The following is a 16,298-nucleotide window of genomic DNA, read 5'->3' on the forward strand; positions in this document are numbered from 1 at the left end:
TTTGGTGTGGGTATTTTTGTGTTGGTTTTTTTTTAAATTGTGAATACTGCATTGACATCAGCTCTATAAGTGCAAACAAAAGTTTCCTAATTCTCTAACATGTTTTCTGTTCTGAAAATCCCTAATTTATCACTTAAGGTTTACGTAAATCACATTCACTGCAAGGGTTTAGATAAAACGGTATAATAAACACAGAATCGCCCAGGATGCCATGCATTCTGGCCTTCCACTCCACATGATTTTTCACTACTACACACTGGCAGAGATGAGAAAATCCAGACCAATGCAGGTTAGGGTATCAGTAAAAGCCAGTCTGCAAAATAAGAAGTCAACTTTTTCTGGAAGGTGAATATGTAATGTTGTCCTCTACGATCTGTATGAAACCACAAAACTGCTAATAGAGACTTTAGTTTCAGTAAAGATTTCTATCAAAGAATAGTAATTTTCAGTATATCTTTCCCATAAGCAAAACTATTACCTTTTCTTATCTTATCTTTAGTCATTATTAGGCTGTAATTTAGAGCCATACAAAGGCAATATTTGGATATGCATGAGTTCTGTTCAAACTTAGGTCATATTTACATGCATTGCAATATGGCAGTTATTTATTTAACTCTGCTCATGTTTCCAGAGGTGGTCAGTGACAGCCAGCAAGACAACTCTGCTGCAGTCAGGCTTTTCTTTTTCCCAGTTAGTCTTGTTTCAGTGTTCTTGCATGTGTCCTCAGCACAAGTGGATTATTGGTGAGGAGCTTTCTCGCCTCTCTGACCCAGCATGCAAAACATGTGGTATGTCTCATTTCAGAAAACATGGTATTGCCCAATAGGACATCACTGCTGCTGCCAAAAAATCACTCTAAAAAAATAGGGCAAGTCTGTACTGCTGTGGATTAAGGTCAGAAACAGAATCTTAGTGCCTCCACACTGAGCTTCTCCCTATCCACTTCTGCTGCCCCTGAACTACTTCCTTTACAGTAGTTAAGATACGTTATGTCCCTAATGACTGTCCCATCTAAAAATAAGTGCTCTTGACACACAAGAGATGTCAGGCTAGCACGGCAGGATGCTGAAGCGTCTCTAGATGCGTAGCAGGGCTTCTCTTACACTGGGTTGCAGCAATTTAGGAATTCACACTTGATAAATGCAATAAGGGCGGCTTCTTTTTATCTCTTCCAAACGGTGCCAGGACCAATATATTCCTGACCCTTATTTGGGTCTCCAGCTTATTCTTTTATGCTGTTCTCTGGAATCATAAAATTTTAATGTTTCATTAGGCAAACATGCACTGTAGTTTTGTATGTTTTTTTCACTGACATCTATAGATAAACTATGTAATTGACAGCAGCTGGTTCAACTTTTTGCTTGGATCTACATTTTCTTAAAAGATACTCATACTCTGTTTGCTTGGATAGTGTTTCTCAAGCAAAGAGATAATGCCTGAACTCTGGAAAGTTTCTTACCTATAGCTGAAATAACTCTTCTTCAGGTTTTATTTTTATCTTGTTTTCCAGATACAACAGTACAGCAACAGGCTCCTCTGCATTACACTTAAGGATGTTATTCCTTGATTCAAAGATCCTTGTCCTTGCTCTTTTGTCAAGGTGAATGAAAAATCACAATGGAAGCTAAATGAAATGCAACTATTTTTCTTAACAGCTACATATTCCATTATCCCTGATATGGGCTAGATTAAGCAGATCAAAGCCCTTCCAGAGCAAGGCCCAGAGAAATGATCTGTCCTTGTTACCTACCATACGAGTGGGAAAAGATCACTTTCTCAATACAATAGTGGTATTTAGTCTCCTGAAAGATTAGTGTTTACAAACTGAGAGGGAGTAGTACTGCAGGTATTGTTTCTCCCTCCTTACTTGCATTCTCTTCACTGCAGTAATTTTGTAGATGTCTTTGTTGGCAAGGAGGAATTTTATTTTGGAAGTTTGAGTACTGTACTTTTTCAGAAATCTCCCAAAAGTTAGGAAAATACATGGGCTTACAGAGGATGCTTAGCTGAAAGTCTTTTAAGAAAGTTCTTTTTCAATTTGCAATTGTAACAACATTCTTTTAAAATTTATCAGTACTAAAGCATATGAACTTTACACAGTTACTGGGTTTTTTTCAACATGTACATAAGCAACCAATCGTCTGAGAAAAAAGATTGTAAGAGAACTACAGTTGAGAAACCACATGGCAAAGGAAGCACTAAGGGCCATAAAAACAGCCTCCAAAACTCCCCTGAAAACATTCATTTTCTATTGATTGATTCTACTGGGAGGATTACCATGTTTGGGAAAGGAAAGTACACTAATGTATGTCTTAATGGCATTCACAGCTTCTTGACTGCTGTGGGTTGTGATTCATTTGTTGGCTAGGACATTCACTTTTGTCTGCTTCCTCTACAAGATTTCAAGTGTTACTTAATTCTTGTTTCAATAGAATTGTATGTCATCATGTTTATCCAGTATGTGATCAACATTGCCTCTAGGTCGTCTTTTTTAAAAGAATTCTGTGATTTCAGAGAATAAAACTGGTTTCTCTTGTCCTGTCAGCAAAGCCATTCTGTCAGGAAAACTTAACTTCTACTCCTCATATTTTTCTTCAGGATTCATAACCTTTTATGTCCCAGGAAACTGCACAGATCCATTCCAAGAGAGAGGGGAAGGAGCCAGATGTTCGCTTCCCTTTTGAAGGAAGTTAGAACCTACCTTATCCAACGTGTAGAGCAGTACTCAGTATCCACTACTAAAGCAAATGCAAGGTAGGCTAGGAAGAAGTAATGGCTTTATCTTTAGGAGTTTATGGACATATTAATTGTTGTAAACTGCTTATTGAGACCTCCAGTTTGTCTCCTTTTCCCCTTTGCAGAGTTTGTCCCGAACTTTTTATAACTAACTTATCCACCATCTTTGCCACATGGCCAAGCCATTTTAAAGCCTCATACAGACTAAAGCAAAAGCAAGCCATGCTCTCAGAGTGTTACTAAGGCATACCTAAACCTGCATTTCCTGTGTTATTTCAGAGTCACAGATGGAAAGTGGACTGTATTTATACAGTACTATCTCAGGTATGTATAGATGACAGAAACTTACGTAAACTGCTCTTTGCCCTTTTTTTTCTGGCTACTACAGAAATGAACAGTACACTGAATTACAGTGTAATTTTTATATCAGCACAATATTAGAAACAGCTCAACCCTTGGACTCTAAACTAGTGTCTACTAGTGTCTAAATCTGGAAAGTAGTGCCTAAGTTGTTTTACAGGCTCAGTGTAACAGAGGAAAATCATGCAATTGATGGAAGCGTTGGCTAAATAAATATAAAGAAAACACTAACAGTTCCTCAGTTTCACTCAGAAAGTCCTTAGTGTTTTTTTTTTTATTACATGGCTTTGGAACAACAAAAGAAAATGATTTTGTATCTTTTCCTCTGGTTTATACCCTTAAAGGATCTTGTCTTCACAAAGATTTTGTTCACTAGGTTTTCATGCAGTGCTATAATAATTCTTTGCAATAGTGCCTGAAAAGAATTTTTTAAAAGCTATTTTAACAATGGTTTTCTTCACTTACTTACAGCTTCTGTCTTTTAAAAATAATTAAATTTGTATATGTCTTTTTTTTTTTTTAATTTCAATACATTTAGTTTAACTGCTGGATCTTGTTGTTCACTAGAATAAAGATAGGGACATCAGAAGGGTATGCTAAATCCCAAGTAAATACTGCCATTGGAAAACCAACTATGTAAATCAAAATTACAGTTTTAGACTGCTTCACTTCTCCCACCTACTCTTTCTTATAAGAAAATGTGAATAGAACATAAAGGCTATTTTGGTGGAAAAGACAAAGTTCATCCTTCACCAAAAATAAGAAACAGAACTGTAAAGCTTGGGGGAGGGGGGGGAAGCCCCAAACCCCTAACCTTGTACTCCTAATCAAAGCCTCAAGAACTTTCCAACCACTGCTACAAGAAAAGCATGATTTTTCCAGACTTTTTAAAATGCATTCTGTTAATGCTATCATATCCCTGAAAAAAAGTTCAACATAGAGAAGATGGCAGCAAGGATAATGAATGATTTGCTCAGCACAAGTGAATTCAACGAAATCTTCCATCTCTTTTACAGGTGGTGCTTGGTCCCTCAGAAAACTGCATATTAAGGCTGTTCAAGGTTTTGCAATTGTTTGCAGTTCAGTTGCCTCTTCCTGACCTTAGCCAAAAACAACTCTATACTTGGCTGTTGTTCTACAAGGACTGAGCCAGAAGCGACCACGTACACCTGGGGCCTGCACACATAACCCAGCATCACAGAGGCAGGTGTCATCACAGTTCATTGCAAACTGTGCTCAACATAAAAAGGTCTTTGCAGCTCCTTTCAGTTTTGGGTGCTGGCGAACAGTCATTCTGTCCTAATTATTGACAGAATCTCTGTCAGTTACATTATCCATTTTAGACAAAAACTACAGAATCCTCTTCCAATTCCTAAAATACTAAAGCACAATAAATGATTGTCAGACTCAAATATTTATAGAAAATAGGCTGGAAAACAAAGATGACAACCCTCAGCTGAGCTAGTCACTTGTGGCCTGAAGGCCCTGTATTATTCAACCCTGCATGAACACGTGAATGTTACTGCATGAAACTCATCACCCAAATGTTCAACATGGTAATATTTGTTCTCCCAAGGCAGACAATTTGGTAAACAGTACACTCCCTCCCAATCAAAACAAGCAATGAAAGAGCACACATTCTGCTCAAATGATTAGTTTTCTTGTTTGAGAAATGTTTTCCATTCGCTGAAATGAAGTTAAGATAACACTGCGTACCAAGAGCAAGTATTAGGATTTCTTAGTCCTGAGCTCCTCTCTAACTGACGGGGTGAGAATGATTTCAGGGGGTGGGGCAGATCTCAGCACGCACGCACAAGTATGCAATGCATGTGTTTCATGAGCTTGGCTTACTTTATGCTATTTCTTTTTTATTACACTACAAAAATATTAAGGAAAATTATGAACTTCAGTGCTATTAATAAAAGCTTGTAAGTTAATTAATCTCTAGTCAATTTAGTGAGGAAGTCCTTCTGGCAGCTTCACAACTGCAACACCCAAAACCCAAGCATTTTCTCTTTGCCAGCAATAAAGGTGTTACTATGGCTATTGCTTTGCTTGAAAATCTACTTGGAAATTCGTAAGTCTCACTGAACCATTGAATAATTTGCCAAGTTGGCAGACATTCTCAATGAACCAAGGAAAAACCTTTCTCTGATAACTTTATGAAAGATGTACACTTGGAAGTTACCCTAGAAAACTCATTCACCATTATGTCATTAATATCAATATTGTATCCTTTGCTAATCCTGCATTCAGGGAACTACTTTCATTTTTTCTTCCTCATGTGTCTTTATCCTGAGCAATTACTGTGTCCTCTTAAAACAAAAGAGATTTATTTCAAAACACTAATTTAAAAAACAGTGCTGTTGGAAAGCTACATCCTTACTTCTTCTGTAAATATCGGTCAATTAAAAACAGCAGCAGAAGTCAACAATGACAAATTGCTACAAGTACCTGGGCCTTATGAAATTCCAAGAACCTGCTAAGATCCCAATTCAACAAAGCTTTTAAACATTTCAAAGTCTCATGGTAATTCACATTTCTTGGACTTACAATTAAATATCTTACTGAACTTGAGCCTACGCCTAAAATACCATCTCGGTGTATACAAGCACAGCTCTGCGTAAGGAATTCTCCATTGCAAAATATTAATGAAACTATAAAGATTGTCTGACCAATATTGAATATACTTAATCAGTGAGGTTTGATGGATAACTCGGTGACTGAATTAAAAGGTCAAATATTCAAAACTGGTATAAAAAACATCTTTACTAGAAATTATGAAAAGGAAATTGTGTATCATTTGAGGCCATTACACAAATTACATTACTGATACCAACAAGAACTCAGTAAAATGTTTGCCAAACATTTTGCTTGTCCACAAAGTATTCAGTGAAAAATATACTAAACAGGTCACAATACACAAGCAACCATTTAAAAAAAGTCAATATAAAAATAGTAATTATATTCCTAACTGCTGTTTTTGTAGAGGACAAACATCACGTGGATCACTTTTCAGTCTCATTCTCAGGTTCACTGTCTCCACTATCACTGTCTCTTCCGGGGTGTTCTGGCATTGTTCGATGTTCATCCACTTCAGCCACTTTCAATTCTCCTTCCTTTATCATGTCTTCCCCTACCTTATTTTCTTCTTCTTCTGCATCTTCCTGCATGCCTTGCCCTTCACCTTCTTCTTCAATCTCTGGAGTCTGAGTAATTTCTGGTTCTTCAATCATGGCAGGTGGGGGCAGTAAACGCTAGATGATTAAAAAAGAAAGGATTTTCAGTTTTTACAACAAATACATCTATTTGGGCATCTATTCCTATTTTTGCTTGAACTGTTCACCTTATATTTAGGATTTCGCATTAGATAACAAGTTAACAACAAAGACTTAAAATTTAGAAGCCTTAATCATTTGTAGGCACTTAACTCCTATATAAAAAAAATAAGAATAATCTTGGCTCACACAATGGTCTTATTAGACACATTTTGTGCCTGAAAAGTCAGTGTTAAAAACTCCTTACTTCCAATTCAAGGATATCAAACACATTTCATTACCCCAAACAGCCAGACAAGTAATAGGTCTAAGGTAAATCCCTACTTGGAGCAATAAGCACATTCCTACTGTAATCTCATCTATTAACATTTCGAACTCCTACATATGTTTAACCTGATTTTTGAGGCCTTTAACAGGCCTGTCTTTAACAACTCATCCCAGTAATTTCCCCTTGAAACATCTTATAAAATGCTATGTGAATGTTATCTATACTTACACGAGTTTCTCCCACAGCTTTAAGTGTAGAAGAATGCCAGTTCCACTAACAGTTGATGCAATGCTTAGATATTTTTTACATAATACTTCTGGAAAAGTATTTTGAATATACTGAAGTGTTTTGCTTGCAACCAAAAAAGTAGTTTGCAAAACATTATAAGCAGCAATGGTAGCCATATTACAGACTTTGGAAAAAAAATACCAAGAGCACAGTGAGCTGAAGAGGATGAATGCTATACAACTCCAGGCTGTACAGGAACACTCATACTTCTTGCAGCCTGACAATTATTTAATGACATGATGGATATTTCCTTGGAATATTGTGAAGCATTTTAATGAAATGAAAGCTCAATAAACCTCCCATGGATGATTGTTTAATTTTGTTTTGCTTAAAGGCAACTTGGCGTCACATAGAAATTAAGTGTTTAATTACAGCAAAGTCTTATCTTCAATTAGATGACACTAATATTACAAATTTCTGACAAGCATAGGCAAATCTATGAAGCACTTATGACTACCAGCAGAGATATGAAAAGCATTTTTTTATAGACTTTGAAGTTATCATACTGGTCCCTATAATCCATCTGTTCACAGAAAAAAGTGTATTTCAAAACCAGAGATGTTTTAGTTACAAAAAAATATTCTTGATGCATGTGACAAACTCAGACTTCTTCTGTGATTTAGTTAGATGCATGTTGTGCTTCGTGACTACTACTGTTAAGACTAGTGTAAAAGAAAAGGAAAAATATCATGTTTTACTAAATAGGGTAAAAGAAATTTAATGCCTGCGGTTGGTTTTTTTTTTTTTTTTGGTAACTCACTTTTTGGCTTCTCCTGCAAGGAGAATGTGATTCATTGCCACAGTAGGAAACCAGTAATTTTAGCTAGCAATGGATAAGATTAGGATGCTAAAAATAACTGGTATTAGCAGAAGGATCCATATTTGATTAAGGTGTCAAGCAAAAATTTTGGTAAAATTTAGATGCTACCATCTGCTTTTCAGGACATGTATACACTTCTCAGTTTTGACAGGGCTATTCATTTGCATCTGAACAAGACCAACTGCAATGTCCACGGAGTCTTCATTAACATACGATCTGCATGGTTGAGAGATCTCCAACTATATTAGACAAACTGGCTCCAAAACAAGTCTTGTCATGTGCTTATAGGACTGGATTTCTAACAAAACAGTGTGAGCTTTTAAAAAAAAAAATACAGTTACGAGAAGAGGAGATTTTATTAGTGCCACTCCTCTTTCTCTATCCCCTTTTCTTTACAGCAGACAGATAATTAGAGCACTTCCCCAAAACAGTGAGAAAGTATCCTGTCCACCTGGCACAGGCTTTTTTTGGGTAGCAAAATGCTTCAAATTTGTTTGAAGCTATGCCTCCCAGAAGGAAAAAAAAAATTATCCACGATTCACTGGATAAGAACTGCAGAGGAAAGGAAATTTTCTATCTTAAAGTCTGACATTCATTTAAAGGGGAAGTTTTGGGTTCTGATCTCTGCTGATTACACTGTTCCATATTAAATGAAACAGTCACTAGAAGAAGGAAGGAAGAGAAGGTGACAGAGAAACATCCTTGCATTAAAGAACAGACCCTAGATCTCACAGACAAGTACCTCGGACTAATCTGTTCAAGGATACAGAGCCATGCTCATACTCTCTTCCCACAGCCAGCTTTACAGAATGAGTAGTGTCCTTTTACATCAATTTTTTCCACTTTTGGAAATCCTTCAGAGGAGCAAAAACCAACAAGGGAACTTCAGAGCACCATGAAAGAATAAATTATAGGTAACAATCATGATACACCCCAGACATTAAGTTAAAGCTGATGCAGTTGAGGGGTGGCATTTAAGACCTCTCGCTTTCTGCTTACTATCAACTACATCTAGGCATCTACAGATCCAAGTATGCTGAGTAAAGGCAACTTTCTGCTCAATATACTAACTGAACTACCTTAAAGCTCTGCTCACATACATAAGACGACAAGGTGTTTCTGTTAGGTTCTGAATTCCGCTTCAGGGATTAAACAATGACAAAATTAGGTACAGAATTGAGAAAGCATCTACAACTGCTTCCAACCCCATGCTATTTTGCTTGGTGCTGAACCAGTGCTGAAAAAAATTGCTCCAGAATAAAAATGCTACGGCTGCCAACCAGCCTGGATAATGCAGTGAGCTAACATGGTTAAAATGGTTCCAAGACATGATCTGGTCTTTCTATACACTGCAGGCTTGTCATGAAAACCTCTACTACAAAACATTATTGCACCATGCAGTAGTGCTATAATACCACTAGCTGTACTTACCTGAAACACAAGTTTACTTCAAGTAAATACTGGACAGGCTAGTTCTTTAGTGAGGAATTTTTGGGCACAGAGCCATGTCTAGCACTCAGCATCAATTATTGCTGGTTTTGGGGCCTTAGATTAGGACTTAAATTACTAAAAGATACAGCTCTTGCTACTGCAAGATTTTAAAGACCTCAATATTCTCACTCCCAGTCATAAAACCTTCTTGAGTTTTAAATGTAACAGAAACAGTCTCAAACTTCAACAGCATCTCATGTCACTTACTAAAAATCAATTTTATTTTAAATGCACACCTTCCAAAAGTTAGAAGGTCCTTACCTGTTGATAGTGGCGTGTACTCTGTATCACGTGCATATACATATTGTACACAAAGTTAGCCATTTGAGGCATGTTCTTAATAACATGTATTTGGTGAGATGGTCTTTCTCCATTCTAAGAAAGAGGAAAAAAGTAGACATTCAGTAAGCAAAGTAAAACAACCATTATTCAAAGGTTATTTATCTATATTAGAAAACATAAACCCCAAGAAATTAAAAGCTTTTTAAAGAAAAAAAATAGCTCAATTGTTTGGAAAGATAGGAAGTGTAGGTCTTACACTTTGGGAAACTGGATCATGATACTGCAGCCCAACGAAGAAATTTCAAAAGGAAAGGCTAGGTTCTGATGCTTACTCCATAAAGTACATTTTGGACTTGAGTCATTTAACATATTAAAGGCACAAATATTGTAAGATCAGATTAGGACTTAGCCTACTTGTCCACCACTGTCCAGCTCCTTCTCTCTCACATTCTCTGACCATACCATTCTTTGTTGCACAGTGGACCTGAAACTTTCAACTGAAGGCCTCCCTCTCAAACCTGTCAACAGCACTGAAGACCAGGGAAAGATCTGTAACTGAATTTTGAGTTCATGTAGGCACCTCTTCTCAAGGAAGCTCCAGGAAGCAAAGCAGATATGCTCCTCCATTTCTTCATTTAGCACCCCACTCTGTGTGTCCTGTGCTTAGATGCTTAATACAAACCTCTCTCTAAAGATCTACTGCAGTATTACAGATTATGTTTTCGTACTTATGAACCTAGCTCAGCAACAAAACTCTTGCGATTCTGGACCCAATTTAAAAAAAAAGTTAGATGGTTATCCTGAATTACTCAGTCAAATGTAATTTTACCTCTTTTAATAAGAAGCATTTAAGTTTGTGTGGCCTTTTTTTTTTTTTTGAGAAGTAACATTATTTTGTTTCATGGTTGTTTTGATGGTTGGACTTGATCTTACAGGTCTTTTCCAACCTTAGTGATTCTGTGATTCATAACAAGACCAAAAATACGTAACACACTAAAAACTTACCTATTTATCCTAAGAGAAAAATATTGAATCTCTTACACAGGCCGAACTTAGGAAAAGGCAGGCACAACAGAGTTACATTGATAACTACGTTTTGTGGAAAAATCAGTTAAAAACAGCTAGTGTGTATCATGATAAAAGTTAACCCTAGGGACATAATTATTCAAGAGGCACTGGTTTAGCAGAGAAGATGGTCCCACCTCTTATAGCCTACTCAAAAAAGGTGAGCAAACACACACATCCATTACAGATAGCAAAATTCAGAGCAGCTGTTCCTACCTGTCTTGCCGTTGGAAAACGTTCTGTGGGAACGATATGGAGGTGAAGTGGTCGAGCTGTGAGTTGGCTGAAAGCTGGAGTTAGCTCAAAACAGTTCTGAAACAGCGATACCCTTGCAAAGATATAAAGCCCGAGCCTGGCTCTTGACATGGCAACGACTAATCGTCGGACATCCCTTCAGAAAACAAAATCAATCATGTTCTTTTCACTGATGACATAGTTGCAATAAAAATAACTAGAAGTATACAGAAGTCTTAATTAAAGGAAATACAAAATCATCTGCTAAAATACCATTTTGTCTTTAGTTTTCCCTACATACTGTTTCAATAACACCGTTATATAAAAGAGGGTTCATTGTACCAATAATGATATGAAAAAAATCACCCTTTACTATTTTCCTAGACTTCAGAAGTAAAGATATCCATTGAGAACAAATCACAACAGCATTTCTGTATCCCTGAATGAGTAAACACGAGTTTGAGAACTCACGTAACTACTACTGAATAGATAAGTCTTCCTTCACCCCACCCCAAAACTGAAGTGCAAACATTGTAAACTACACATCATAATGCAACGTATGCAGGGATCAAACACTTCTGATACAAAACAAATAAAAAGCTCACTTATAGGAAACAATCTATGAGAAAATTTAAGCCTGCATTTGTTCAACAAGCATTACATTCCTATCGTTCTACTAGGGTGAAACCAAGTTCAGCCTATCTGCAGTAATATAAACTAATTATAGTAGAAGAGCCGTTACTAAAGGATAAAGTGGTTGTGAAGAGGATACCAGACAGTTATAAAAGGAAGTATGTCTGAACTTCATTCAATACATAGCTTTAAACTTCATTTCTACTGTATCCTCAAATAATTGAACACTTTTATATGATGTACTATAAACACCTTTCTGATACAGAAAACATGTAGTTTAATGACGGTACAAGAGTATCTTCTTACATACCTAAGGTGGCCTACAGCTTTGGTACGCACTAGTGAAAGAAGAATATAATCATTTTGTTGACCTTGAAATCTGTCCACAGTTGTTACCTAGAGAATCAAAAGCCAAGAAAAAAACTCCATAGGTTAATCTTTGCCACTTCAGTTAAAACATGACACCAAAATTTTAACATCAACTTTGTACTGAGACTGCAATAAATGGGAAAAGAAAAGAAAATGCTTTAACTCTGTTCTAGTTGACCTCTAACCAAAAATCATCAGCCTGTTCATTTTGGGAGATGTTGGGAGGAGCTTTTGTCTGACTGTATACCACTTCTGTTACATTTTTATTCAATTCAGACAACTAACAGTGGGGTGCTAATACCAAAAGATCGTGGAAAGCCATCAGTTTTATAATAAAGAGTTTCAACCTGCTGAATCAGCATCAGACTTTTGTAACTATTTTTTTTTATTTGTTTCATCAGATTTGTCATCATACGTTTTATCAAATCATTTCCACTCTGGGTGGATCTTCCTAAAGGCGTGGTTTTTGTTTTTTGAGGACAAAATAAATGACAAAGAAAAGTTATTCTGTCCCATGTAGCCTTTCCAACTTCACTGACTTCAGTTTGTTTGTATGTCAAATTACAAACAGGCAGAAACAAGGGCACTACTTTATGAAATTCCATAGAATGTAGGTCAATAATCTGCGTAGTTAACCAGGAAATACTTGCACAGAAAGCTGTGAATCTATTCAATTAGTCTGTTCTATAATATGACAATTTTAAAACAAACAAACCAGAACCACTCCAATGACTGATATATTTTCAAAGTCACCTTGTTTGGCCGTCCAATCAGTGGATTATTTCCACACCGCTGATTAATGACATCACGGATTAGGTGTTTCTGCCCATTGTATGTTGTCAGGATACTTATCTTGTCTGCAGGATAACCAAGCAGGCACATATACATGAAGAGTGCTACAACATATTCTGCTTCACCAAGATTCTTAAGTTTAAAAAAGGGGAGAGGGAAAAAAAAAAAAATAAAAAAGGGGTTACTCAACTTGTAACACTGGAAAGAATAACATCTGTGACATTATCATGTATTTAGACATAAATCTCAGTGCTGAGAAACGTCTACAAATCTGACCTTTCTTTGCTCACTTAAAAGCCATTTTTAAAGAACAAAAGAACCACAAGTAGGTTTAATAACTTTACTCTGATACCTCTTCACAGAATTGCTGAAAATCTCTACGTTAGTACCATTGTTAGTCATGGATTGACACTTTCCAATATCTACTCAGAAGTTCCCAGTTTTATTTCAATACAAGATTAAAAACTAAATTTAATAGTCCATTTAAATTACATTTATGAGCTATTAAATATTTACACATTTGTATATAAATGCATTTATATGCTTATAGCTGTCTGCCCAATGGAACTGCCACCTTAACTGTATTATTACAGAACTCAACCAATAGAATATTTCATTTTTCCTTCTTAAAGGTCACATGCCAAAAAAACACCTGTTATGTAAAACTGTGGAATTATTATTTGTTAAGAAGTACTACAAGGTGATAGTTTACAGATACCTGTATTTAAATCCCAGGGTTTTAAAAAAAACACTTAGCATCAATTTAACATGGTTCCAAATAAGCACGCAAAAAGTTGCAATGACTCACTCTCTAGTAAGCTGAAAGCAAGAATTAGTTGAAGTAGAGTAACTAAACTCCTTTCAACTATTAATTAGGAGACAGACATCTGGATTGTCAAATCCAGTTATTTCTACTGAGGCCATACCTATTCAATTTCAAATGACTGGCTGTTATTTTGTATTTCGTAACTTTTTTCTGTGCCATTACTAATAATAAATGTCTGGACCAAAGCATCACTCTTCTGGCTGTAGCAAGTTTTGTCCTATTTCCAGACCGAAGTTATTCATAGCTGTTTAAATCCCTTTTCCATCAACAAAAATTATCTTTCAGGCTAAAAAGTTATTCTCAATTGCTGACATTTATTCCTACTCTATTTATACTGGGAATCTTATCCCCACTTGGTGTATGTTTGACTAGGCTAGACATACCAGCCTCCTTTATTTCTTCTTATTAAGTGGGCTCCGCATTACTTGGAAAATGCAGTTGCTACGCATATCAAACACCTGTGGGCGTAAAGCTATTCTACAAATCTTAATCCCCTTTAAGTCCGGAAAGAAATGCCCAAATTCACAAAGAGAGAAATAATACATAGCATGAAAAACCATGCAATGCCACCAACACACTCTGCTCATCTCTCTCCAACCTCAAGATCATGAAAAAAATTAACTGTGGGATGTGTTACAAGAGTTTGCTCATGGAAGAACTGTTGTAATGATAAAGGTGTTCCGTGCCCTTGCATGAGTGTTCTCAGTCTTCTTTGGCCCAGGAGGGGACTAAAGCAGCGCTCAGATTCTCAGTTATCAGAATCCTGTTTTTAAGGCACTAATTTTAGCTGTTCCACAGGACAACTTTTTACTACTTATACATTACATTGTAACAGCTTAAAAGAAAAAATCATAAGAAACTCTCCCCTCCAAACAACCCTGTCCTCAAACTAGAAATGAGATATAGGGGATTATGGCTCACCATGGCTTTGTTCATTAACAGCACAATAGTTTGTATTTAAAAAAAAAAAAAAAAAAAGAGAGAGGAACCCAAGCATAAACACTGAATTTCTTTCATACCTTTTAAAAAAAATAGATTAACTTAACTCTCAATGATCTTCACAGGGAAAAAGTGACCATGAGTATTATCATCTTAAAGTATATTATTTGCTTTCCGTAATATTAAACAAAATATAAGGTGTTAATTCCATGTTTTAATTAAACTCATTAACTTGCACACAGCTCCAGCCTCTAACTTTGCCAAAACCTAAACTGGTAATTTAGGCACCAGAGTTTGTTTTCATCACTGTTTTTAAAACAAGAAAAGTAAGACGACTGAAAATATAAGCATCTCATTACAAGTATAAAAGATTTTTCCTATATTTAAGACAAATAGATGGAGGCTGTTGTTGCTGGATTAATTTGAAAATTTAGTTGAAAAATTCTAAGGCTAATGTTTTTCTGGCAACTTACTTTACCCTCAACGTCTCTTTCCCTCTTATGTATATTTCTTGCAGTACTGTTTCATTCTTTTATGAACAGGCTTTTTAGCATTCTTACATATAGATCAAATCAAAACAGTGACTCTTCAAACTCAAGTATGTGCCACAGAGCAGACTTTGATCCTTCATGTACAGAGGAAATGCAACTTTATTTCACTATCATGGCAGCACAGCTGAATTACAAGGGACTTTAATTTGTCATAGGCCAAAGCAACATTTCATAATGAATTATACACCAAATCTCATCCCTCTCGTAACATTGAGAAAACATAGATATCAAGCAAAGTCATTCACTTTGAGCAAAAAGCACAACATAATAAATTATCATTTTCAACATTCAAAGCTGATTAAAAGGAGAAAAAAAACCCATGCATATGCATGACTCAGTTATCTGAGAACATGAATTAAACATCAGTTTACTGTATTTGATAGGCTGTTTTCATTGCAGAGTTAATAAGCCATATCTAGATTAAATAAAGTATACATGTAATATTTCTCTTACCTGGTAGAAGTAAGGATTGGGTTCAGACTCTCCCACACCATTGAAGTCTTCTACGTTTATAAGCTGGAAGTCATATAAAAACCCAGCATTGGCCGTTCTGAACTCTGGCAGAAGCTGCACGTGAGGCAGGTTACCCAGATTCTTGTAACGCCAGTTGTAGAGGTTACACAAACTGTCCAAAAACACACAGAGACAAACCCCAAATAGTTAAAGCGGGTTCTTGAACTCATTCAAAATAGTTCCAATACACACAACCCCTCACTTTGAAAATGAATGCTTCTGTACGTTTTCAATAAAAAAAAAATACTGTTGGATAGCCTGTATGTATATAAATGAACATACTTCTACAGCTATCCAGCAATTATTTTTTCAGTTTTGATTGTGTTTGGTTCTCTCTCACAGAAAACTTCAGATTTCACTTCTTTTTAGAAAGCTCAATGCAGCACACTAACCCTTAAGCCTGTTACACCTGATCAGCTCTACGCTGAAGGGCACAAATTTTGCAAGAAATCTAGTAGGAGTTTTCATGAGAACAAAACTTAAGGAATATTAATGCTTCTTTACAAAAAGGAAGGAGTAAAGGAAAAAGGATTTTCTGCATTATCTGCCGTAAGGTCTCTTAATGCAAAAAGAAATTTATTTTCTTATTTTGTGTACTGCCAAGTATTAATGTGAGACATGAAGGGAAGCACCCAAAATCTACACAATTCTGAATCATATCTCGTATTTATAGGGACAGTAATATAACCAAAATGCCTCAGTCAGAAACGCACAACAACATCCAGACCAGATAAAGTAGCAGATAGTTCAAGGGGAAGCTACCTATGATCAGAAAAGACAAAGCGTAGGAAGGCATGGAAAAAGTCCTTGATCAAGAAATTGCTCTTGTATCTCTAAGTAGTTCTCTGAGATG

At 36.1% G+C, this 16,298-nt stretch overlaps 1 protein-coding gene across 1 annotated transcript in view; it reads right to left on the reverse strand.

Moving 5' to 3' along the window:
* Positions 1-5,859: 5,859 nt before the first annotated feature.
* The window catches only part of AQR (aquarius intron-binding spliceosomal factor), a 59,607-nt gene continuing 49,168 nt past the window's right edge, over positions 5,860-16,298 (reverse strand). Inside the window, exons 30-35 of the mRNA XM_059819243.1 lie at positions 15,386-15,557; positions 12,578-12,748; positions 11,766-11,851; positions 10,805-10,979; positions 9,503-9,616; positions 5,860-6,353 (exon numbers count right to left, since the gene is read on the reverse strand). Coding sequence (XP_059675226.1) covers positions 6,105-6,353; positions 9,503-9,616; positions 10,805-10,979; positions 11,766-11,851; positions 12,578-12,748; positions 15,386-15,557 — 967 coding nt within the window. The 3' untranslated portion in view covers positions 5,860-6,104. The remainder of the gene's footprint in view (positions 6,354-9,502; positions 9,617-10,804; positions 10,980-11,765; positions 11,852-12,577; positions 12,749-15,385; positions 15,558-16,298) is intronic.

This window comes from Gavia stellata, chromosome 7, assembly GCF_030936135.1.
Source record: "Gavia stellata isolate bGavSte3 chromosome 7, bGavSte3.hap2, whole genome shotgun sequence".
NCBI classification, from domain to species: Eukaryota; Metazoa; Chordata; class Aves; order Gaviiformes; family Gaviidae; genus Gavia; species Gavia stellata.